Raw genomic sequence first — 26,846 nt, forward strand, 5'->3', positions numbered from 1 at the left:
TCCAGGGAATACTGAGGTGTGTATTTCCGTTGGGCTAGTGGCAAAGTTTTGCCCAGGAAAGGTGGTTGGCAGGTATAAACAATCTTCAGGTCCCTCTCTAGTCTTGCTCCAGGCGACGCATTTAAAACGGCTTCCTCAACAGAAGGTTATCGCCTCTGTTGTTTGCATTTCGATCAAAAACCATTTCCTCAGAAAGCCGACGGGTCGGAGTGGCATTCATGTGCATATAGTTGCCGTTTAAAGATGGGCCTGGCTGTCATCCATTTGAAAGTGTTTCTGAAGACCCGCAAGCGTCGGCATCTATTTTTAAACTTCTACCTGCTCGGTGTGGCCATTGTTATTTGTTCCAAACCAGTTTTGAGTTTGCTGGAGTGGCCAGGCGCTTCTGATAATGAGCGCTGCTGAGACAAACACAGAGAAAGTTATCCCCGGGTTACGGCGCTGGGGCTGATACGGACCATTTCCTCTTAGGCTGCAGAAGCCGCAGACCCGGCGGCTTTGATAGAGGTGCAAACATTTGGGGGCAGATTTACATAAAATAGCCGTGTTTAATCCTACTGGCTGCAATTAACATCACAGGCTTTTCCCCGGGCACCGTTCTGATATGGCCGCAGGGAACCAATCAGGTGGGCGGGCCGAGCACATCAAAGAGACTCGTCTCCAATGGGGGAGCCCCCTACCGGTATTGTGATGTCATCAGGAGGATATTTATAGGGGGGGACATAATTGCTCCCCGCTTGACCAGTTCCAAGTGGCGCTGTCCGGGGAGGTCAAGTGGAAATAACCCATCAGCACCCAGCTCTAGAGCCCTCCCACTGTGTCTCTGTGCCCCCCTGCTCTTTGGAGTGGCATCACCCAGGAAAAGTTCTCCAAGGGGAAAGCCGTGGGGTGCGTTAAACTGGAGGCGCATCTCGGTCAGTAGGGGCGGAGGGGGAGGACGAGAAGCCAAAGGATGACTTCTCCGGGCACAGACAGTGCAGGCAAGAGCTTACAGTACCGCGTGGATCATCTGCTGAGCGCCGTAGAGAACGAGCTGCAGGCGGGCAGCGAGAAGGGAGACCCCACCGAGAGAGAGCTGCGAGTCACTCTGGAGGACAGCGAGCTATGGCTGCGTTTCAAGGAACTCACCAACGAGATGATCGTGACCAAGAACGGCAGGTAGGAGAGAGGGAGGGAGGAAGGGACGAAGGTCGAGGCGCTGAGGGCCTCTGAGATGCCTGAGCTTCTCCACACATCCTTTCTATAAGGCCTCCGGTCGCTGCTGGAAGGAATCGCCTCCTACCTGCTCTACTGCTATGGCTTCCTGCCATGTCTGGGACACTTCTGAGTGCCACCTTCTCACTCTCTCTCTTTCTCTCTCTCTCGACCACCTGCTGGCCTTCTGCAACTTGAGTCTGCTTTTCTGCCTTTTTCCTTTTCTTATCTGTGCCTGTGTCTCCAGTGTTTCCCCTTGTGGCTGCTTGACTCCACAGATATTCCCAGGCTGCCCAGTTGCATCCCTCACAGACTTCAGGCTGTTTGACGTTAGTTATAACCTGTCCTGGGGATCCATTAGCTGCATGCAAGGAGGGGATATACAACTTGTAATAAATAATGCTTTCTCTAGTTATCTTCCAGAGAGCTCAGGCTGATTTCCAAAATCTATTGTATAGCCTCTTTCAATGCCAGAATAAGCCTGTTCATCTTTAAAATGCAAGCCATGAGAGGACAGCCTTCCCCCTATTTGTGCATAAGGAAATATAACTCCTGTCCTTTTGATTCAGACGCAATTTGTACTAGGAGGAAAAAAAAAAGCAGGTCCTCAAATTGAGGTGCAAAAGCAGGAAGCCTTTGCACACATCCTATTCCACTTAAAATCAATGGGGTTTTACAGGATTCTCCAGAAATTAGATCATACAGTTTGATTCCAAACAAAAAGGAACCTTAGGCACCTCCATGAATATGTTAGTCTTTAAAGTGCCACAAGACTTCTTGAGTTTCCAAAGGTGGGGGTGGAATAGAGTTTCAGAGGGCCAAGTAATTGGCTGTAGGTTTTAAAAAAAACACACACATTTGATTATTTCACATATCTCAAACAAAAATACTTTGTTTCTTACATTTATATACCACCATCCTCTAAGGCTCAGGGCGGTTCACATGGAAAGTAAACAAATTCCATTGCTATATCGAATAAAAGGCAATGATGACAATAAACAGATAACACAACATTCTAACAGAGTAAACAATCTAACAGACCCACGGTTGATCAGTTCAGGCCTATGGGTTCTAGGGGGGGGGGGTGTTCGTGAGCCCAGTAGATGTTGCTTAGCTTTAGTCGACCTCAACCTTTAGTGTAAATGTATATTACATTATTAATGTCATGAGACTTCAAGAGAAGTTGCTTCCCAGTCAATGTCCTAATGATTATAGCCTTAAAAATCCCTTAAATCTCCATATCAATTTGCATTCTGTTTCCTTCCAATTATCAACGTGATTTATTCTGTTTTAAATGTTCCTTTCAGATATGAGTGACTTGCTGTGTATGTATGTGTATATGGGTATTTCTTTAGAGTGAGACAGGGAGCATATGAACCTGCCTTATACTGACCCCTTGGTCCCTTAACGTCAGTATTGTCAACTAAGGCCAGCAGCCGTTTTCCAAGGAGTCTTTCACATCACATCAGTTTTCCAAGCAGAAGTCTTTCGCATCACCTGTCTGTTTTAATTGGAAATGCCAGAGATTGAACGTGGTATCTTCTGCATGTCATGCAGATGCTCTCCCACTGAGCCACAGGATCTCATCATAAGACACAAATGTCTCTCTCTTTTTTTTTTCTGAATCCCAAATCTAAGATCTTATGAACAATTCTAGCAATTACATTTAATCAAAATCTGAATCTTCCCTATAAAAAATTACAGGACACAAAGGTGAGGTGCAAGTTGACTTTCCTTCAGTGGAGTTACCTTCCACCATTTGTGATCAATAGATTGTATCAATGGATTTACACCTCGGTGGTAATTTCCTAAAGACATTTGCACCTATTTGAAAGAAAGTGACATTGATCTCAGTGGAATGTGTTTTCGAGTAAAAAAGGTTTATAGTGTGATCTTATTTAGAATGACTGCAGATTTAAGCTAAAAAAACAGCTTAGGCTGAAGTAACTCTGCATAGGAGAGCACTTGTAAGGATCATAGCCAAACCTGACAAACTCTACTTCCACGTTATACCTCCCGCTAAGATAGTTGGGCTTCATATGTAATCACTTTCAAAGGTTTCAAGGTCTTAGTTTGCAAGGGTTTTTACTTGCACTGCAGGCCTAAAATGACAAATGTCTGGCCTTGGGCCGGTTTCCAGGAAACTAAGCCCCCCACCCAACCCCCGAGTCCGAGGAGTCCGACTTTCCCGCAACCGCGTCCGGGCTAGCGGTGTGCAGCTCAAATGCGAGGCATGTGGACGGGAATACCCGCCCGATTTCAGCGCGCCGCTTGCAGCGCTCGTTGGCTTTCGCTTTCCGGCGGGCGCCGGCGCCGGGTCTCCTTCGCGCTGGGCCGGGGGGCAAGTCCGCCGAGGCGGGCAAGAGGTCTCGCAGAGGCGAGGCGCGGCGTGAGGCCTAGCCGAGGGTGCCGCCCGCCTCTCCTCGCTCCTTGCGTCTCCTCCACCCTGCAGGCGGATGTTCCCGGTGCTGAAGGCCAGCGTGTCCGGGCTCGACCCCAACGCCATGTACTCCTTCCTGCTGGACTTCGTGGCCGCCGACAACCACCGCTGGAAGTACGTGAACGGGGAGTGGGTGCCGGGCGGCAAGCCCGAGCCGCAGGCCCCGAGCTGCGTCTACATCCACCCCGACTCGCCCAATTTTGGCGCGCACTGGATGAAGGCGCCCGTTTCCTTCAGCAAGGTCAAACTCACCAATAAACTCAACGGCGGGGGCCAGGTGAGGAGGCATTGAAGCATCGGAGAGGAGGACGGGAAGCGGGTCCTGTGGGCAGCAGAGGACAGCGCCCGCAGGAATGGGTTTATCTGCCTGGAGAACGATGCGGGCCAGATATTGGGGGCGAATCATAGTCGGTGTAGTTCAGCAGTGGAAGCAGCTGCCTCAGGAGATTGCGCGCTCCCCTTCACTTGCGGCTGGAGAGATGCTTAGTTTAGGCTGATCCTGTTTTGAACTGCGGGTTGGACTACATGGGCTGCATGGCCCCTTCCAAGGCTATGATTCTAATGCTCACAGGAGCAGCCCGAGTATATATGTGGGGTGTGGAGAGGGAGCAATCCTTTCTGTATCTGCTAGCTGTGTAGACAGAAAGGGTGTATGTTGTACTTAAGTGACAATTGCCAGACTAGGGTGTTGGGAAGTGCTAGGAACTTGCAGGCCTCTGAGACTAGTGCCCTGTCTTGTAAGGGGTAGCATCTCTGTCCCGTCCAGACACAGGCTCTAGCCCTCCTGCCACTGTGTGCACACCTTGACTGTAACGTCTGGAGTCATATGAACAGATCTGGAAAGCCAGATATGTTGGAAAATGAACAAGGACAATCAGACAATGCAGGTAGCCACAAGGAACAGAATGAAAATACAACACAAAATGTAGATGTAGTTCTATCCGAGGTAATGTGTGTTTGTACTTGGATTTAACCATCATCATTTTAGTCTTGAACATTTGCACATAGTTTTGTTTTACTAGAATTTGAATCTATAGTTTGGATCTCATGGTATTTATGGACTAGCTGTAACTCAACATAATTCAGGCTGGAGCAACATACTAGCAATGTGCAGCTATATGTAATGCATGTACTACTTAGAGTAAGATGCATTCCATATTCAGGTTTATCTTTAGCCGATGAAGTAGATGTGTAGCACACATACAGGTACGCTGACACTTAAAAAAAAAAGGCATTCCTAGCATCTTCCCAAAAGACAAAATAGGCACAGTGATCTAATAGAACATGCATCAGAAAACTGAAACTGTCTCTAGTAAATAGAGACAACTGCTTACCCTGTCTGCCTGGTATTTGCAAGGTGTAGAGTGAATCAGGCAGCAGATTTTGGGAGGAGTTGCTCAATTAAAATAATTAAAATAATAAAAATTAGATTGTTTGGTCAACCTGAAGGGCTTTATGGTGACTTACAACATGAAAACCAAGAAGGTAAAAATAAATATAAAATATTAACATAAAAAATTAAAATAAGCTGCTATCACCATACCACTTTTAATACAGCCTGAGCCCATGGCTACTTGCCAAAAGCCAACCTAAATAATTCAACTTTGTATGCTCTGTGGAAACTAAGTAAACCTTTCAGGACACAGGTGTCATTAGAGAGTACATTCCATAGGGCAGGGGCCACAACTAAGAAGGTCTTTCCCCTGTTGACAGCTAACCAAGCCATCCCGGGGCTAGGTACCAGCAAGAAGTCCCTAGACAATGACTGACGGGAACATGGGTGAGGAGTTGTAATTGGAGAGACAGTCCCATAGGTATGTCAGTCCCAGACTGCTGAGGGCTTTGTAGGTTAGCACCAACATCTAGAATTGGATCTGGAGACTAATTGGTAGCCAGTGCAGTTGCTGCAGAATTGGAGAAATATGAGAAGACTATGATATTCCTGGCAGTTGCAGACAAATAAAGAACCAGCTGCTGGATCTGACATAGACAAAATTTTAGAATATATATTACATTTTGAAAATGGAGGTGGAAGTGTCTTTTGGATTTTCCTTTTGAGGCACCAAAAGGCCTTGAGTCTGCCTAGCACATTGAGTCTGCTGATGCTGCATACACATTGCTGCCAGTTGAAATAATAAACAAAGTCATGGCAACATCAGTGTACATGACTTGGGACACAAAAGTTTGTAATTTTTCCTAGTTAAATCAGCCATGAGAAGATTTTACAATCTGGATGTAGTTTAAAGTATTGCATAGGTGGCAGGTTCTCCCCAACCGCAGTTGGTAGCCTTGAACTGGATAGAGTGGAAACTACCAAAGATCAGAAAGTCTCAGTGAATGCAAAGATTTTGCACAACAGTCACGTGTTCTGAATATGTCACTGTGGCTAATTTAGTAGTGTCCACTATGTGGCTTGCAGGTGCCAAGCAGATGGCACCCAGAGCTACTCCCAAAGAGAATTAGTTGCTTTTTCTTAGTGTTTGTCAGACTTTGCAATGTTTGGAATAGGTGCCGAATATCTAGAAAGCACATATTTAACCCAAAGACATTTTCATATATGTCTTTCATTGAACTATTCTAGGATGCCAACTCTGGATAGGGGAATTCCTGGACATTTAGGAATGGAGCCTGGGAAGGGTAGGATTTGGGGAATGAATTTATAATATATATTATATATATATTATATTATATATATATTATATATACATTATATTATAATGCCTTAGGGAGCAGTCTCTGAATTACCTGTTTTCTCCAGTGGAACAGATCTCAGAAATTGGAGATCGCTGTAATTCCAAGAACTCTCCAGGCCCTATCTGGAGGATAGCAATCTGAGATAGTACTGTCCACTATGAGGAAAAAGGCTTGTCACACTGTGAGGTTAAAGACTTGGGAAGCTGGCCTAAGTGAAACTCTGTACGGCTTCTACCTTCCTCCTATTTGGGCAATGTATGGTGCACTAAGAAATATGGAATCTGTCCTGCAAAAAGGCAGGTGTATTTTTTCATATCACTTCTAATAAGAAGCAGCTCAGCACATTGTATTGCTCAGATGGCACAGTTCTCATGTTAGCCTTTGTTAGCTCTGTAGGCTGGGCAGAAGTACAGGGTTTAATTGTCATGCGGATCTTGTTTCCAAACACTTCAAAGGACTAATATATTTAAGCAAAGTTGTTAAAACTGGTACCAAAACAAGAAATCTATTACTGAATCATGTGGATGGGTGGTTCCGTATGAACACATTTCACTTGCTAGCGTATAATAACAGTGGGGAGAACAGTCCTGTGTTGAAGCAGAGGCAGCTATTATTTTGCAAACAGTGTTGAGATTATTGATTGCATGCTAACTTTTAAAAGCATTGTCAGTCTTATGAAGAAAAAATAACCAGGTTGATTCTATGTAGATGCTGCTAAAATGGTTGGTCTCAATAGAAAGGTTGTGCAGAGGACTGAGCTGTAAGTGTTGGGGACAGATTTCTGTTCTTTTCAAGTTTGTGTCTGATTGTCAGACTAAACATTTTTGCCTGTTACATAGTGGTGAGGATCAATTAAACTAAGTGGGATCCTCTTGCTAAACTTTATATAGGAATCTGATCACTGTTCTTTGGGTCATAATCCCCAATTTCAGATGCAAATTGTTAGGTAATGGATATTTCTGTTCATGGTGTGTTACCACATACTATGCAGTCGTAGCATCTGAAGTAAGTACAACAATAGGATAGAAATAGCCAGTCTCAAAGCAACATTTCACTTATCTGGCTCTTTCTGATCTTTTATTTGTTGGGTTTGGATAGTCTAAGGTCTGCCGCCTTAATCTTTCTCACGAAAATACGACCACCATAGCTTTGCTGATGTTGCGAATTTAAGAAATTTTGTGCCCCTATATAAATACTTACTTCTGTTTATCTTTATATTAACAGATCATGTTGAATTCCTTGCACAAATATGAACCTAGGATACATATAGTGAGAGTCGGTGGCCCTCAGCGGATGATTACCAGCCACTCTTTCCCGGAGACTCAGTTTATAGCTGTGACAGCTTATCAAAATGAGGAGGTAGGCACAAAGTGGGGATCTGACAAAGCAACAAAGGCCTAATTCTTGAAGTAGTTCTTGAATATGGGGTATGTTTACTGTCTGTGAGGTCTTAAAAGGATAATAGAACAGAGAAGTAATAACTGTTCACTTCCACTGAGGACTTGGCAAAAACCAATGGCACTGTTGGAAGACTGATACATGTTAAACAGTTGGATGAATGTCCTAAATATAAGAAGATCTCAGTAAGGAAATAAGCTGCTTGGTAAACTTTGTGAGTTTTCCTTCTTTAGAAGTTTTAGATAGGCATTTGTCAGGGATATTGAGTTAAAGTTAGGGCAAAGAAGGTTGGACTAAATAATTAGTTGTATCCCTACAGCTATAATTCTATGCAACATGTTTATTTCATGCCGCTTTAAAACCACTCTGCTATTATATTATATATACATAACCTGTCATGATTACATGGGTTTAAGATCACCTAACTTTTAAAATGAAGGGAACTTCCCCATACTTTACTACCTGCTCATATTTTCATTGCCATGCCAAGTTCCAATTAAACATTAGCATTTCAGGCATGAATTCCCTCTACCCCTGTTTCCTTATATTTGCTAATAGGTGCTGTTGGATAGTGTGGAAGAGTTGTTTATTTTTTGCCCAATGAATTAATCAGATTAAGAGAAAATTACATATTACAAATTTTGAATACTGGCAAAATTTTTAATTTAAAATATTTTCAACTAATTAGCACCATAAAACACCAACATTTTTAAACGTTCACTGTAAACCTGTTGTTTGAATCAGGATAAGCATATTGTTTATAGTCTACCCTAAATAACTTCTACAGGCAACAAAGTGACAGATACATTTGAAAATACTCATATGAGAACATTTTTCACAAAGTGTAAGTGGATAAATGATTGAGATCAGCTTTATAATGGACATTGTTTCTATTGTACTTTTGAAAAGACAAAAATAAATTAAAAAGTAACAATGTACAGAAACTGTCATCCCCATTCTAATCTAAAATACTATTTTTATTGTTTATTCAAAATGGTAGAAAAAGTATGTAAAGAGAATTTCAGTGATCAGTGAAGGAAAAAATATGACTTCAATAAAATAGGGAGAAAAATCAGGTCAGGTATATATTTTACATTTATTAGGCTTTGCCCTGCAACAGCAGTCCTAAAAAACTATAATTGATCATCAAATCTCCCCTGTTGAGTCTGAGTCTGCTGTGAAGTCTTTTCATCATTATATTCCAAACTTATATGTAGTTAAGGTGGAAAAGTAGTCTAGAATTTTTGTATTTTTGTGCTATGCAAACTAAAATATATTTGGGTCACTTTTAATTATTTGTTTTTTGATAGTTGCTAAGCTTATAGCCTAACAGTATGTATCATGAATTACTGTACTTTTAATTTATTTTGTATTATTTGTCAAGGATGTCATTTACAAGGATTGGCCTACCAAACAGAAATATGTACCTACTTCTAATTTATTTGGAATATATTTATATCCCATAAAACCTCTCAAAATGTGGCCTTCAAACTGACTAAAAACCCTGGCCAATTCATAATATTTTTTTACTATTGATTTTATTGATCTATTCAAAACCTTAGACCAAAGTACTGGCTAGTCTTCCATTAATTCTTGACCTCAAAACACTTCACACTTTTTAATATGGGAACTTTAACTTTGTGTGTGTGTGTTTCTTTCAGTAGCAGCTTTGAAAGGTGTGATGCAAGTTCCTTGCTGATATGTTCTACATTCTTTCCTGTTAACTCAGTTGATGTTAATCACCTGTCAGACAACTTTGTGTATAAAGTGACCATGATATTCTGATTAAGGAATTCTTGGCTGCGATCCATTGTCCCTTTTGTTTTATCCAGAAACCTGAAACTTTTTATAACTGTTGGGAGTGTATTCCCATTCTCCCTTCATGAACTTCCTTAACAGGATAATAAAACCAGGCCACTAAATTGGGCCAAGAGGGTGGATTGTAGTGGAGAGAATGATTTCAAAGTGGGCTATTGCAGTTTGAGTGCTTCATTCTGGGCCATTTTCCCAGTAGCATCAGTTGTAAACCTTGCAGTGAAATTGATTAGAGATCTTGCTTTATTGTTTTTGTGGCAAATATGACATTTGGGCTTTTCTTTTTTAGATAACAGCTTTGAAAATTAAGTATAATCCCTTTGCAAAAGCTTTTCTTGATGCAAAAGAAAGGTGAGAGCTTCTGGCGATATTTACAAAATACACCCCTCCCCCCCCCCGTTATCTAATCTTTTGCCTAATACAGTATGTGATTTCTTTGACAGAAGTGATCACAAAGACATGATGGATGAAGTGGGAGATGGTCAACAGTCAGGATACTCACAATGTATGTCCCCCATTTACTTTGTACTGTATCATTAACATTACCTGTGCTTTTCTAAGATTCCCCCCACCCCCAATATCCAAGAGTTTATATGTGACTTTATTGCAGGTAAAAGTGTGGCTCTGCTAATTTAGCTATACTATACTAGTCTAAATGACTAGTATAGTATAGCATCTATGTCTGTCTGTCTAATATAGCTATGCTAATGTAAAAAAGGCATATTTATGTCTCTAAAACTGTTTGATTGTAGTTTGTCAGATTATAATTGTTTTCAAATTGATCAGTCTTAATCCCCCAGGTTATTACTTTATTTATTATTTCTGCATCCTGGACAAAAGATCCTTGAGTGCGTATCACCTCTTTTCCACTGCTGAAGAAGAAGGGGAGTGAGAATCTACACCATTCCCCTAGGACATGTGAAGGGAGGAAGGGGTGGGGTGCTGTGAGTGCAGGCCTATTCATGGATTCCTAGACCTTACCACTTAAACAGTGCCATACATTGCTACCGATCTATCCTTCTTTGATCAGTAATACAATGTTTGCATAGGTTGCAACATTTACAGGACGTTTTCCTTGTGAGAAGCTGTCTTCCTGTTAAATTCAGTAGCAAAATACTGATTGCCTTTAATGGCACTGGTCAGATCCTAAAAGGTTTGTTGTGGAAAAGTAGCTATATGTATGTGAGTGAGAAAGAACATGCACATGAATAATCTTTAAACAGAATAAAAATACCAAAGGAGTGCATTTTGCAGTCTGCCTGAGTCAAAGACTTCTCCAGAATTTAAGGAGTGCTGATAATGGGGCACAGTTCTGAAATGTTTTAAAAGAATTATTGTTTTAATCAAAGGTAGGAGTGTGGGTAAGCAGTACTGCACTGTACTGTACAATCTCCATTATCAAAAGTTCACAAGTATTACAAAGATGAATCTTATTTGTTCACATTTGTCTTTTCACATTATTGTTTACGTGAATATTTTTAATGCCTGCCCACCTTTTCCCTTCCCAATTTTAATGTAAATAAGAGATTTCATTGTGTATTGGATTTTGATACTTTAGTTTTGATACTTTTAGTTTTGAATAAGAGAAAAAGAAGCGGTAGAAGAGGTCCATAACATGGCTGTGTTATCAGATACAGCAGTTGTGTTGGCTTGGCCTCTCCTTTTGTTCTTCATAATTTGCAAGAAACTCCTCACACCTTTTCTTTTACAAGGAAGTACAGAACTTGTTATCTTGGTTAGTAACTTGGGCTAATAACTACATGTGACCAAAAAGTTGTGTGCAAAGGGTTCTGCTTGGTGCAGTGGTTAATTTGGAGAACTAGGTCTGATTCCCCACTCCTCCACATGAACCCAGTTGGGTGACTTTGGGACAGTCACAGCTTTCTCAGAGCTCTCTCAGCCTCACCTACCTCACAGGGTGCCTGTTGTGGGGAGAGGAAGGGAAGGCGATTATAAGCCACTTTGAGACTCCTTTAGTAGTAACAAGTGGAGTACAAAAACCCAGCTCTTCTACTATCAGACAGGTTGTGCTACAAATATACTGGAATAGTGAATATTTCCCCTTCTCTTCCCTGCCCTCCATTTCTTAGTAGGCAGTTGGCTGATTCCTGGAACTGGGGCTCTGTGCCCGCCTGCCAATCCTCACTCTCAGTTTGGAGCATCTCTGTCACTCTCACCTGCTCACAGTTGTGAAAGGTACTCATCACTGAGGAATCACCGTCCTGCTCCTTACCCAAATCCCTACACTCATAGGAACAATTCTCCAAGTAAGTGGTTTTTATTGCCCACTGACTATTGGCTTAGTTTGGGGCAATAACTAATGGATCCAACTCTGAGTGTGAATGTTGAGGCTGCATCAAAATCTGATCTTGGTGGTCTTCATGCTACAACTCTTGACAGGAAACAGCAAAATGATTGTTTTATGAACCCCACAACAGAAATTTGTTAGACTGGATGAGGTTATGCTAGTGTCAGTACATGCTTGCAAGTGTTGTGGTATTTAGTTGTTTTTTAGTTAAATGAGTGAGTATTGGATCTCAAACAGACTGGCACCACATAATGGTTGTGTGCTGCTGGCAGCAGGCAGCCATTGTATTGAGGCTTTTTCTCCGTCTTTATGCGGACATCTAAGGCTTGTCAAAGTCCACCAAAAGCTGCATAGGGGATCAGGGAATAACTCTGCATGCATTGCTTCCCTCCCTGTGGGTTCAACAGCATGTGAAGGAGTTGGCACCAATTTTCTCACCCATTACAGCCAGCCTGCTTCTTGGTCCACCTGCATCCAAGGTTCCCTCATTGGAGTCCATGAAACCAGCTAATTTTGATCAAAACAAAAAACCCAACTGTTGTATCTCTTTAAAAATATTCTGATTCCGAATGAAATGTGTCTTGAAGGCAAGCACTGAAAATGAATCCTAACCATTCCTCAAAGAGGTGTCAGATGAAAGCTGCTTTGCTATAATAAAACAATTGGTGGTAGGGAATAGCTACTATCTGAATGTGTTTGTAAAAGTGCTGTCAAGTCTCAGCTGACTTTCAGTGACCCCAGCAAGGGGTTTTCAAGGCAAATGAGAAGCCCAAGTGGTATGCTGCTGCTTCCCTCTGCAGAGGTTTCCTTGGTGATCTCCTTCCAAATACCTACTCTGCTTACCTTCTGACATCTGATGAGATTGAGCTATACCATCCTTCCTTCCTTCCTAAGCATTATAAAAAGAAAAAAAATGCACTGTACTTGCTGGCCTACTACTGGTCCTAGGAACTAGGAAGTCAGAAAAGATTGAAGAAGGATGAGAACTCGATTTGTAGAGATGTAGAATAGCAGTTGGGTGGTGAGAGAATGTCATAACAGAACTGTAGATCTGTGGTGGCACAAAGTGTCTGTGGGTGTGGCAAAAAGAAATAGGATCAATATGAGCTGTGAGGTATACATTTTTAATTGAGACTGGGTGTGGAAGGAGAAGGATGATAACAGATGGGCATGCGGAAAAGGATGAACAGAGAGATTTTTTTTTTAGGGTCATAATGCTGTAAGGAATTGCTTTTCCTTAGCTAGCCTAGTGCTGGTGTCTCCTTGGGTTAATAAAAAATATAAAGTGCCCCCCCGTGTATTATTCTGCACCCTGTTCTAAATGTCAAAAGAAATAATTTATTTGAAATGGCTCTTACAAATTAAATCATGAAACATGAGATGTTTAGTTTTAGTATCTGGGTTTGCTGCCATAAGTCAATAGTGGGATTCTAGTGCATGCTAGGCACAATCCAGTTTCTGACTACACTTCGGGGAAAGCAATGAAATGGGATTTAAATATGACTAATGTGGAAAGATTACATCAGTAAAGTTGAATGAAGGAGACTATATAGTTCCTTTACTGGACGTGGTCTTGTTGGCCCCAGATAGAGCCTGAGATGTAAGGTAAAGAGTGCCATAGCCAGAGGATTGAAACAGCATAATTGTCCATTTAGATTCATGACCCTGCCAAAAGTATTACCTTGGGACTGTCATGATTGAGTTTTGTAGCTGGAATGAATTACCTCGGCTATCTTGGCATTCAAATGTGAATATTTTACAAGCATTCTGCCACCTCCCATCAACATATGTTATGGGTTTTAAAATAAGTAACCAGAAATATTTTAAACATCTTGATCATAGGGTGTGCAGTGGTACCAGAGTTCTTAGGGGAGTGTTGCTATGTATCAGCTCAGTATTGCAGTATTAGTATCTTGTTGGAGGGCATGCAGGTTTATAGTTTTATGGTTTTTATTGTTTTATGAGAGTTTATATTTGTGGAAAAATTTGAAAAGTTGTATACCACCATGAGGCTATTAGGGAGAGGCAGTTTATAAATCTTCATTATCACCATATGGAGGTGTGTTTTGCCATTCTTTTAGGGAAGGTATTCCGGTGCCCATGTTTCCCTTCCCATAAGGAAGGGAAAGTGGTTGAAGAAGCGCAAAAGGGCTAATAAATACTGTCTTTACAGTTACTTACCTAAGTCTGTGACCATTGAATAAAATACCATACAGGTAAACATTTTCCTGTCAGATGTTCAAGTACAACTGAAATGTCTGCTTACATTTAAAAGTCATGAGAATCCAGTGTTATCATATTGCTGGTGATTCCCACCCCCCTCCAATAGAGACCACTCTGTTTCTCCTGCAGGTAGGAAGGGGTGGGGAGCCATAGAAGAATAATAGGGTAAACAGCATCTTAACCTTGATTTGTAGCCTCCAGGCCACATGGCTTATATGTCTACTTATAGTTCAAAGCCATTTTTGAAACTGGATCTGGAGAGAGCTCAGACTTTGTACACAGGACTTGAGAAATGGAGTCACTAGTGCCGTGCCAAGAATTAAAAAATAAGAAATGCTCATTTTTTAAAAGGATCCAAAGTAGATTAAAATGCCTGTTGGACCACTTAGTAGGACATCTGGTCCCATCCTCATGTGTTTATACCTGCTCAGAAATGTGAGTCCTGGGCTACATGGTTGGATACTTATTTCATATTAGAATATGATTATGACCAAAGACCAGGAAATCAGTGTCAGGCTTCTCCCAGACTGACGTGGCATCTAACATGCAGTTCCTTCCATGTGTATGGCTATTACACCTCACCATCTGAATTAATTGTGAGGGTTAACATTGTTGACTTAGATCCAGAGATGACAATTTAACTTCTTCAGAATGTTAGTTTGTGGGTTTTGTTTGTTTTTTCTCCTTTCCTAGCCCTTAAACTGGATCTTGAGAAGAATCTTTCTCTGCCTCTTAGATCTGTTTTGCACCCCCCCCCCCCGCAAGACCTTTGCATTGCAGGAAAGATGGTCTTTACCATTGCTTCATAGAATACTTCTGTTTGGTGGCATGCCATCCTTTTGAAGTATACTTATAACACAGTTGAAGATGGCAAGTAGGCTATGATGGGCAAGGATACCAGGAAAAGTTGGTCAAAATGATGCACCACATTGTCATTTATATAGATCTGTCAATACTCATGGAGCTTTACAGCATTCTAGAAGACAGGGCCTTGCCCTAAAGAGCTTATTGCTGGAAATTTAAAATAAGGGAAGGGAGGGAGGTGGAATTGGGAATGAATGGTGAGGAGTATGCATTAAGTTGAGTGACATACGTAGGCTTATTCTCAATGATGGTGGTGGAAAGTGTTGTCAAGTCGCAGCGTATTTATGGCAACCCCACTGGGTTTTCAAGGGAAGAGAAATTCAGAGGAGGTATGCTTGTCTATGTGTTGTGATCCCGGACTTCCTTGATGGTCTCCCATCCAAATGCTTCCATGCTCAACCCCTCTTATCTTCCAAGATATGATGAGATCAGGCTAGCCTGGCCTATTAGGGCTTTCTCAGTGGGGTACAGGAAATGGGGAGCTTCATGAAAAAGGTAGACTGGAAGGAAATGTTTGAAGAAAGTGAGATAATGATATTGCACAAATATTCCTAAAAGGAGTTGTAAACATAAGGGGTGGCAAGGGAGAAGGGTGGAGTCTGACTTACTTTCAGTTTTCCAGAATTGTATTTCTGCACAGGAAATGGAGATTGCTCTTCTCATGAATGCTTGTCTTTTCAGCAGCCTATGGTGACAATTCTTCAGCCTGCCTCTCTATGCTCCAATCCCATGACAACTGGTCCACTTTAGGAGTTCCACCCCCAACCAGTATGCTGCCCATGAGTCACAGCACTGGTCCACCAACTAGTTCCAGGTAGGCTTTATTCTGTAGACAAGATAGCTCCTGTGTTTCCATAATCCGTTGAAAGAGATTTGTTATCAAAAGGCAGAGCCTCCTGGAAACCTGTGACTTGCAAGTCCCATCAAAGTGAACAGGAGTTCCAGAACAACACAGCTGTAATTTAATACAATTATTTTTCATTGTTGGGCTTGCACAGATGTTTGTAGTAGACTGTGGTTTTTGTTTTCAAGGGCTGGATTGCTCATAGGTAATATAATAGCAAGACTGGGACAGGGTAGGTGAAAATTAACTTTGTACATCCCCTGGGATTTTGTTTTATGCAAGGGTGACTATATTTCTATCATGGCCTCTTCTCTGCCCCGCTGCCTTCCATGCAAGTAAATAAGCACTTGCACCACCCTTTACTTGTAGTGAAGGAAATGTGGCAATTAGGCAAATTGGAGAGGGGAAGAATTACCCCCAAACCTCAGATGATATTGACTCAAGGGTGTGAAGCAAAGGAGGGAGGAGCTGTGTCTCTTTTGGGGTAGCCCCCAAGTTAGCCTAAACCTCTGAAGTTCTGTTGCCCCTTCCTGCGGTCTATTGGAATGGACTGATTTTATATAGTGGAAACACAGCACTGTGTTAGGACTCTGAAAGTCCTGCTGGCTACCAGTTATGATGACTGGGACACTGGACACAGGGACACCATTTGCCCCAGTTTGAATGCAATTGGGGAGCTGTGTTTTGTTTGTTTCCCCACAACATTGTGGCACTTCTGTGCACCTCCTGGGTTTAGGTTGTCTTTCTGTGATATGGAAAGAGCACTGCAAAGCCATAGTGGTTCCATTGAGGATGGGCATGACTGGATCTTCCTGGCCAAGCACTCATTGGCACCACCTTCCTTGCTTCAGTTCCCTGTGATGCCCATTCCCCTATAATCACCACTGGGGTGGGGTGGGGCTCATAAAAAAAATTTGAAGCATTGACACTGTTATAATGCTGCCTCTGTGATCCTCCAAATTCCCAGTTTTAATATTTTTAAGTACATTCTTCCACACTGTTATATCTCTACAATAAAGGGACTCTTATAGCACTGTTGATCTTCAGGAGGCAGCTGAAGTATGTATGTATGTATGTATGTATGTATGTATGTATGTATGTATGTATGTATGTATGTATGTATGTATGTATGTATGTATGTATGTAAGTATGTATGTTCGGTCAATTGACCCATATAAATATTACATCTATAAAAACTGCAATCAATTATAACAGTTAATCTATATGAGTTGTGAAAAAATACAAAAGTATTGCTACATTAAAATATTAAGATAATAAAACAATGTTAAAACAATGCATTGTTGGAAACAATTGTAGGTGGGGGGAAAGGGTTATAACATGTAAAGGAGAAGAAGAGGGAAGAAACCTCAGGGAAGTTAACTGCAGGGGGCAGCTGAAGTAAATTTTATCTAGGACTGCATTTAAACTGATTTAGCTTTGATTATTGGCACTTCTAACTGGAGCTTATGGGTTCTAGAAATTGTTTTATTGTATTTTTAATAATGTTTTATTGTAGGTCACCTTAAGTTCCTTAGGGGAGAAAGGCAGATAATAAATGTTTTAAATTAATCAATAAAATATATAAATTACTGATTTTAAAAAACAGCAGCAACCCTGATTCCACCCATGATGTGAGGGGTGTATATGTGAATTGCCAACCCTGGGGACTGGGACAGGTAAAGTACGGGGAAACATGCCAAGTGGAAGCCCTTTTCACACTGCATTGTATTGCCAGCTGGAGCAGTAACAGGGATAACTACACTATTCCATCCCTGTGGAAATTGCCAAGATTTCAGCACATGGGAGTAGCCAGTTCAGCCTTCGGTATTCTGGGATGATTACAAGCAAGCTTCTATGATAAGTAGGCTTCTGCAGGAATTGTGTGTGTGTGTGTTTGTGTAAGAAAGACAAAGAGAGTGAGTTTGTGTCATGTGTCATTGTGTCGACCTCAGACTGAGAGGAGTTGTGACTGGAGTCCACGCGATAGGTTCGACCTCTCAGACGGAGGGATTGTCAAAGTTGTTTGTTGGAATGCTCTTCTAGTTGAGATGCTATTGTTATTTGTTATATTGATATTGTTTTATGTAAATGTTCTTCAATGTTTTATGTAAACCACCCAGAGCTGTAAGGAAGGGTGGTATAAAAATATAAACAAACAAACAAAATAGGAGGAGTGCACCATAACAGGGTGTAGAATTGGGGTTCCTTAGTAAGATGTATTTATAATTTTGATGTTATCCATATCAGTGATGCTTTACCAAGTAAGATAAAATCCTGCCAATTATTACATAACACTTGCCTTAAATTATTATATGAAATCTGACCTGTTGATCAAAGCAATGCAGTGCATTTATGGCTGTACTCCAGCCTTTTTGGTGCTGAATGGTATTGGGTCCCAAAGGCCTGTCTGAATTCTAAAACTCACTTTTCTTTCTTTTACAGCCCGTATCCCAACTTGTGGTCTGTGAGCAACAACACCATTTCACCTGTATCTCAGTCTGGCGGGATGTCTAATGGGATAGGATCCCAGTTTTTGCGAGGTTCTACAGCCCACTACCCTGCCCTTCCTCATTCAGTCACTACCACTTCCTCTGGCTCTCCCCTGTATGACAGTGGAACACCTGCAGACATTGCTGACAGCCAGTATGATACTTCTGTGCATGCTAGACTGGCATCCACGTGGACTCCAGTCACAACTCCTTCAATGTAGACCAGAGACTTTCTCCATGCTCTAAACTGGAAATTCAAAACGTTTTCAAGGAAATAGTGAAACGAGGAGAGATGTGAAGTAGTTCATGGCAAAAGAACTGTAGAACTGCACTGATTTCTTTACACTCCTCTCAATATTAGAGTGTGATATTGGTGGCACAGAAACCTTATGAAATGGTTAGGAGACTTGTTTGGTACAAACTTACCTTTGTAGCAGGACAGCTAGAAACATTTGTCAACCTTTTCACTAAGAGATCACTTTTCCTATCCTTATTAATATCAATCTCAGTTTGCCAACAACTAGAAATGCATCACTTGTTAAGCCAAATGCACCAAATGGGAGAGCTTGAATTCTGTGTTCTGCTTCTGGGCAGTTGTATGCACACTTTTTGATTGTGGGTTATATGGATTTCACTAAATAATGTCATAGGCTGGTTCTACACAATGGCTTCACTTTCCTTCAGCCGTCACCCTGCCCCTGTCACCAGAGGACGTCTTTTGGTCTTAAGGACAATTTATATCCTTATCCATGATTCCTCCTCCTTATCCATGGTTCTGCCTTTATATATTTGTGAAACAGCCTGGGGGGTGGGATGTGTCCGTCTGCCCAAGTTGGAATAGGGCCCTGCCCCTATGGCTCCCACCCTCCCTCCCTGGACACTAGCCATGATCCTCTCGGCTGCGCCAGAGACAGACACACAGAGCCCTGCCTGACTGAACGCGAGCCCTCATTCCCTCCTATCGCTCCTGCTGCGAGGGAGGCAGTGAGAGACACAGAGAGAGCTGCTGACAGAGATACAGAGAGAGATGCCCCTGCTGAGATGGGAGGGGGGAGAGAGAGACAGAGAGAGCTGCCCCACACTTCACATCAGCCCTCCTTCCCTCCTACAAACCAACCCTCATTACCTGCTCTGTCTCCTGCTGCTAGGCACACTGAGGGACAGGCAGCAAGAGGGAGAGAGAGAGACATAGAGAGAGACCTGCACCTCCCAGAGTCCCCTGGGTCCTACCGCCCATTGCATTTCTGCTTGCAATGGACTTTCTTGCTAATATTGTTAATATTATCACGGTTTTTTTACTAGCTCTTCTGAATACCCCGATTTCATTTTTTTAAAGTAAGCCCTCTAGCCCCTTTCATTGCAGATATATAAAGCTCTGCAATTAACAGCTCCACAACAAAAAGGGCTGTAGAATTGTGTGTATGTTAAATGCCAGTAAGTTCTCTCTAATTCATGGTGACCCTATGAATGAATGATCTCTAAAATGTCCTGTTGTTTACAGCCTTGCTCAGGTTTTGTAAACTGAGGGCCGTGGATTCCTTGATTGAGTCAATCTATCTCATGCTGGGTCTTCCTCTTTTTCTGCTACCTTCAGCTTTTCCTAGTACTATTGTCTTTTCCAGTGAGTCTTGTCTTCTCATAATGTGACCAAAACATGATACCTCAGTTTGGTCATTTTAGCTTCTAGGGAGAGTTCAGGCTTGATTAGCTCTTAAACCCACTGATTTGCCTTTTTGGCTAACTGAAATCTTTCCTAAACTTGGTTTGGTACATTCTTTTGGAAACAGTCACACTAAGTTTAGAAAACATTGCAGCAAGGTTGGGGGGACACAGGAAATTGGTGGTTCAGGGATGACACTATTGGGGATACACCAAAAGAAGCTTAATTCAATTTGGATGTGAAACCAGAACAAAACCGCTGTGTGGAAGCAGCCATAGATGAATGTGAACTCTCTCTTTTATTGTGAAAGATATTATGGACATGATCTGATGGGTGTCTGTGGTGGTTGTTCACTCATGCAGGCCATCACTTGCATGTTCATCACCGAATTACTGCAGCATCATGTGAATTTACACTGTGACACCTTAATACCCATGCTGGGTTCAGTTCACACATTATTATTATGTATAAGATTCAATCTGTTTTAGCCTAGGCTGCTCCAGGCATGTGATGAATGGGTTAGTTGAGTAGTTTACCATAAGTATAAATTGCAGTTTCTTTCATGCTCAGTGGCTCAATATTTTGGCTGTCTTGCAAAATTGGGACTACGGCTTGTGATGGACACTACAGATGACACTTTAAAGACAGACTGCATTGAGACAGAAAAGATTTGTGCGCTAATAGAACTGATGTGCCTTGACTACATATTTTTCTGCCCATTTTGCAGGTTCATGCACAATTGTATGTCTGTTTCCTTGTGACTATGTTGAAATGACAATCAGCAAGAGCTCTTTCTTGATTACAAAGTTCTCATTTCCTCAAGTGCCTGTTAATATAGGTAACAATTTCCTGTTCAGGTATTTGCGGCAATTTTTTCCTACTTGTGTGTACAGACATTGAAATGTACGCGTTCATCACAAATGATGGTGTATGTGCAATCTGTGTAAGACTTTCCTACATGGAAAGGTTATATGTAGAGGGAATAGTTAAATGTGTGAAGCCATTTTAATGAATACTGCAAATGATTTTCTGGCTGGATGAGTCTGGTTTTACAAATGGCCATTTATAATACTGGGTACTGTTCAGAGACCCTTGAATTTAATAGACTTGAAACCAGGTCCTGAGTAGAAAGTGCATGTCTGAAGTACCTTTCTAACTTATTTTATTCCAGTATTGTCCTTCAGTGAGCTCTATTTATTTGTTAGGATGTGTGTTTGTACATGTGTATATGCTTTGTCTATTTACTTTATATATTAAGACAATCACCCAGGAGACATACCTCCTGACACGCAGAATTTTTCTAGGGAATGTTAGAATGATGACGCTTTTCACAGGATGTCCTTGTTGCTTTCCTCAGTGCCATCCCTACAGTCTCATTCATATGAGTATCCTTTGAATGCACAGCAGTCTAGGGCCAAATTGCATTTCAGGGCTAGGTGGGGATGGCAGTTTGGATTTTTTCTTGAACAGGAGCAACAAGAACAAGTAGTTACTAGGATTAAGGACATGTCCCTTTTCAGTGTTGTAAATAAGCTTGGCTGCTTTTATTGTGGCAGTTCAATCATGTAAATTAAATATGGGGATTATTAGCATCTTTTGTTAGTAATTAGCAAATGTGTGTGTTCAATATTTCTAATGTATTCAGTTGGACTGTGAAAACAAGGCAGTATTAATAAAGCAAATGCTTAGCTAACAGTTGATGAAATACTTTTGTTTCACTATGAATATGAGAACAAGTTTCATTTATGGGACTTTCAGATTGGAACAACTGGATGATAATACAGTGATTCTATGTATACCTGAAGCCAAAGGCAGATGCTATACTAGCATCTCTAGGTGGAACTGCATGATACATCTAGTTCCATGGCTATTTTCTCTGAAGGTATTTTTCTCTTTTAAAAAAATGGCACCATAGGGCTTTGTGATGGACTGTGCTTTAAAAGCTCATAAGTGTTGTATAGACGTGTGCAGGACTGTGAAGTGTTAATGCATCACAGCCCGAGAGCCTTTGCATGACAGGCTTCTCAAACCATTTCATTTAGTCAAGAAGAAAACTGGGAGCTGACAGCTAAAGAGAGTTTAGTTTAGCACTGACTGAGAACTGAGAAGGTTGGCAAGGAGGAGTGGGAAGATTGCTAAAGACCCCATTTGGGTCAGAAAAAGCAACAGAGCTTCTAGGCTAGAGAATAAATTCCCTGTACAGTTGAAAAGGAAGATAGCTCTAAAGAGGGGAGTAATCCCTGGTTTGCTTTGGCAGTATATCCCTGTCTTCTGAAACCCAAAGAATCAGTTAAATTCAAGAATATATACTGGAGTGTCTAGCAGACACTGAAGCCAAAGCCTCTCATCTCAAAGATTCTAAGACTGTGAAAAGCTGAAAACTCTTATTTGCTTGAAACATATCAACTGTAGTTTGTGAAATTGCTAAGTCACCTCAGACATTATTGATTTATGTCAAACAATTTACCCTTGATTTCACCTGACCTTTCCCCCTCTTGATTTTTTTTTATTTTTGAACTTTCAAAAGACATTCATGTGCCATTTCAAAACATATACATTTGAGGAGGTGATCTTGTCTCTTCCCTCCAGTTTGTAGGCTGAAACACATCAAAATATAATAACGATTCAGAGTGGGACAGCCTTAAACCTACAAAAAAGAAAAAAAGTAGATATAGGGGCTGCTGAGCCAGAAAAGAAGAAAAAATGGGAAAAAAACATATGATGGTAGGAAGAGGAAGAGGTTGCCATAGGCCCTTATTTTAAATGGAGCAGAACAGTGAGGCATATATATATGGGGGTTACTTAACTCTTTGCCCTTGTAGAATTTGTTTGCCTAAAATCAATACCCTAAGCTACTTTGCAGGCTTTGAGAAAAATTTTTTTGGGAGGGTTAATGGTAGTTTTGAGATAGTGATGGAGATGTCACTGAGAAAGAGTTAAAAGATCCTTCTTACCATGCCATCCTTCTTACAGCCTCTTGTGGCGCAGGGTGGTAAAACAGCCAACATGCTGTCTGAAGCTGTGACCATGAGGCTGGGAGTTCGATCCCAGCAGCAGGCTCAAGGTTGACTCAGCCTTCCATCCTTCCAAGGTCAGTAAAATGAGTACCCAGCTTGCTGGGGGGTAAAATGGTAAAGACTGGGGAAGGGAATGGCAAAACTACCCTGTATTGAGTCTGCCAAGGAAATGCTAGAAGGCATCACCCCAAAGGTCAGACATGACTCAGTGCTTGCACAGGGGATACCTTTACCTTACCATGCTGGTCTGGTCTTTGACGTTTGCAACTAATAATTTAAAAAAAAATTATTGTTTGATTTTTCTACCGCCCCTCTCAGCAAGTGGGCTCAGGGTTGTTTACAACAACAAGATCAAGGAACTATCTAAACCCAAGAATCCTCTGCTTGGAGGTAGAATGCCATATCAGAAACAAGACTTCGAAGTCCCTACCTGACCTGCCTAGCAGTGGGCCACACAACAGCCACTGTGTGACTCTGTGGTTTGCCCCATCCAAGAATGAAGTAACTCACATTTGTTACAGGAAGGCCAATCTTTCTGATGCTTCTTTGTCCAACCTACCTAAAGCAAATCCAGACATACCTCCCCCCCCCCTCCACAAAGAAAGACATAGAGAAACCTGAGATGGAGCATTCAAACCAGCAGCCAGCCCCAAGCAGCCCTGGGAGCCGACATAACAAAACTTCTGTACGTACAGTCTGTTCCCAGCTAGATGGCAGTGAATTCATTTTTATTAATTTATGTTTTTTTCATACCCTACTTTATTTCCCATTAGGGACCCAAAGTGTCTAACTACATTTTCCAATTCTGCTAAGGATAAAGTAGAGAATGTAGAAAGACCCTTTATATGAGTGTATTGCCTTCTAGCTGTAGTAATGTCTAGTACGCCTTCCTGTGTATATTTATGCTTACTGGAATGAGATTTAAAGAACATTTAGATCTCAAACACCAACTCATCATGCAAGAAATTACTTTTCTTTAACAAAGCAGACATACAGGGGCATAGTTGTTTTTGACAAGACTTCTAGTTTGGCAGATCTTCTGCCACAACTCTCAATAAATTACACATTGCAGGATTAGTAACATGATCAAAAGGAAGAATGGTATTTACAACCTTCTGCAGGGGAAGCTTCTCTCTCACATGATCATTTTGTTATGGATTGTTGGGAGGACAGGCTTAAGAGTGTTTGACTACCCCAAGGTCACCCAGCAAGCTTCCATAGCAGAGTGGAGATTTGAACATTGGTCTCCCAGATCCTAGCCTGACACTTTTATTTGTTTGTTTGTTTGTTTTATATACCACCACTCTCAGGCATGAAATAACAATAAAACTCCATAAAAAGGCAAGCAATACCAGCTTGCTAACAAAAACACAAAAAAGCATAACACAGATGGCAGCAATAACTAATCTATATAGACCCTAATTCCTTGACTCATCTAATTCCTTGACTTTTGCCATTAACCCAATAAGCTTTGAATGTTTACTCTTTGGAAGTATGTTGGATTTGTCCTTTGTAGAGCTTTTGCCCTCAGGAATGACTAGTAGGAGTATGACTGTGCAGAAAGAGTATGTGACAATGGACCACAAATATGTACTCCCAACTAGTTTGGGCTTTTGCAACCTGTCATCCTCCATTTCTGTGCCAGCATTATACTCTTAGGTTCAGGATAAATGTTAGCCACCAGAGAAATGGAAATATCCATCCCTCATCTCATTTTAACAAGGAGGGTACTCACAAGGACATGCATGTGGTTTCTCATTTTCTTTTTCCTACTATTTCCCCTTTCTCCAGCAGCCCCCATAGCCTCTCTTACTTTCCTGCTTCTTTTTTTCTTCCTACCACCAGCAACATACTTTTATCTACCATCTGTCTTTCAAATGCAGGATAGGAGAATACGCTGCTTTGGGTCCCCACTGTGTAGAAAGGAGGGAGACAGTTTGGGGTAATGGTTTGAAGTGTGGACTTCTAATCTGGCAAGCCAGGTTCGATTCTGCACTCCCCCACATGCAGGCAGCTGGGTGATTTTGGGCTTGCCACAGCACTGATAAAGCTGTTCTGACCGAGCAGTGATATCAGGGTTCTCTCAGCCTCACCCACCTCACAGGGGGTCTGTTGTGGGGAGAGGAAAGAAAAGGCAATTGTAAGGCACTTTGAGACTACTGGTAGAGAAAAGCAGAATATAAAATCCTCCTCCTCCTCCTCCTCCTGCTCCTGCTCCTTCTCCTTCTTCTATTGTATTTGGGGGAAATTAACACACACAACCTTTTTTTTCCCCAGTTTTCAGATTGGTTTTGCAAGCCTTGGAGTTTGGTTTTGCAATCTGGAGAGGAAAGGGAAGGCGACTATAAGCTGCTTTGAGAAACTTTGGGTCCTTCTCCTTCTCCTTCTCCTTCTCCTTCTCCTTCTCCTTCTCCTTCTCCTTCTCCTTCTCCTTCTCCTCCTCCTCCTTCTAAATGAAATAAACAAATATAGCTGGTGGGGGCGAAGGAAGCAAACAAGCTTGGGGGCTATCAGAAAGAGGGAAGAGGAAATAGTGCAGGGATGGGGGGGGGAGAGATACAAGGGAAATGAAGATGTCCCCACAAGTCCATGCACATTCCCTACTGTGCAACTGGGCTCGGCCTAATTGGCACCATGCAAATGGGCCAGAGTTTTCCCAGGTAGAGGCCACTGGGGCAGGGAGGGAGAGAAAGCAGAAGACAGAGGAAGCAGGGACTACTCATCAAGTTTGCAGATGACACCAAATTGGGAGGACTGGCAAATACTCCAGAAGAACGAGATCTGAACACAATGGAAAAATGGGCAAATGAGAACAAGATGCAATTTAATAAAGATAAGTGTAAAGTTCTGCATCTGGGTCAGAAAAATGAAAAGCATGCCTACTGGATGGGGGATACGCTTCTAGGTAACACTGTGTGTGAACGAGACCTTGGGGTACTTGTGGACTGTAAACTAAACATGAGCAGGCATTGTGATGCAGAGGTAAAAAAGGCGAATGCCATTTTGGGCTGTATCAACAGGGGCATTACATCAAAATCACAAGGTGTCATAGTCCCATTGTATAAGGCACTGGTCAGACCACACCTGGAGTACTGTGTGCAGTTCTGGAGGCCTCACTTCAAGAAGGACGTAGATAAAATTGAAAGGGTACAGAGGAGAGCGGCAAAGATGATCTAGGGCTAAGGGACCAAGCCCTATGAAGATAGGTTGAGGGACTTAGGAATGTTCAGCCTGGAGAAAAGGAGGTTGAGAGGGGACATGATAGCCCTCTTTAAGTATTTGAAAGGTTGTCACTTGGAGGAAGGCAGGGTGCTGTTTCTGTTGGCTGCAGAGGACACATAGAAATGGGTTTAAACTACAAGTACAACAATATAGGCTAGATATCAGGGAAAAAAATTTCACAGTCAGAGTAGTTCAGTAGTGGAATAGACCGCCTAAGGAGGTGGTGAGCTCCCCCTCACTGGCAGTCTTCAAGAAAAGGTTGGATACACACTTTTCTTGGATGCTTTAGGATGCTTAGGGCTGATCTGTGTTGAGCAGGGGATTGGACTAGATGGCCTGTATGGCCCCTTCCAACTCTATGATTCTATGAATCTATGATTCTATGATTCTAAAAGTATGTTGGTTGGTGGCTGGAAAAGGTGAAAGGCTTTTCAGGAAAATAGTACAAGAAGGAGAAACAAGACATCCCCTGCAAGTCCTTGCGGATCTCTCACTTATGAAATGTGTTAATTGGGCAAAATCCCAAATTAAACAATAGGCTAGTAGTTTTCTGGTTACCCTTCCCTACCATATTCCTTGGAAGAAAGGCAGTTTGGTATAGCTAAGTCTCATCAGATCTTTGAAGCTAAGCAGCATTGGTATTTGGATGACCAGCAAGGAAGATTGTAGAGGAAAGCA

The 26,846-nt window shown here is 41.8% G+C and overlaps 1 protein-coding gene across 2 annotated transcripts; it reads left to right on the forward strand.

Moving 5' to 3' along the window:
• Nucleotides 1-725: 725 nt before the first annotated feature.
• TBXT (T-box transcription factor T) lies at nt 726-21,624 on the forward strand. Of its 2 annotated transcripts, none has more exons than XM_077347867.1 (8): nt 726-1,158; nt 3,647-3,911; nt 7,553-7,687; nt 9,831-9,892; nt 9,985-10,046; nt 11,632-11,808; nt 15,621-15,750; nt 18,223-21,624. In XM_077347867.1, exons 1-8 carry the CDS (start codon nt 953-955, stop codon nt 18,488-18,490), a joined length of 1,305 nt encoding a protein of 434 aa, XP_077203982.1. In that variant the 5' UTR covers nt 726-952; the 3' UTR covers nt 18,491-21,624. The 2 variants fall into 2 exon arrangements, with proteins under 2 accessions (XP_077203982.1, XP_077203979.1); XM_077347864.1 differs by having other exon boundaries at nt 727-1,158; nt 15,618-15,750.
• Nucleotides 21,625-26,846: the final 5,222 nt, after the last annotated feature.

This window comes from Paroedura picta, chromosome 1 (assembly GCF_049243985.1).
Source record: "Paroedura picta isolate Pp20150507F chromosome 1, Ppicta_v3.0, whole genome shotgun sequence".
NCBI classification, from domain to species: domain Eukaryota; kingdom Metazoa; phylum Chordata; class Lepidosauria; order Squamata; family Gekkonidae; genus Paroedura; species Paroedura picta.

Coding starts and splice junctions, on each gene's coding strand:
- TBXT (XM_077347864.1), top strand. CDS start 953: ATGACTTCTCCGGGCACAGACAGTGCAGGCAAGAGCTTACAGTACCGC. Junction 1,159..3,646: donor ATCGTGACCAAGAACGGCAG/GTAGGAGAGAGG, acceptor TCCACCCTGCAG/GCGGATGTTCCCGGTGCTGA. Junction 15,751..18,222: donor GGTCCACCAACTAGTTCCAG/GTAGGCTTTATT, acceptor TTTCTTTTACAG/CCCGTATCCCAACTTGTGGT.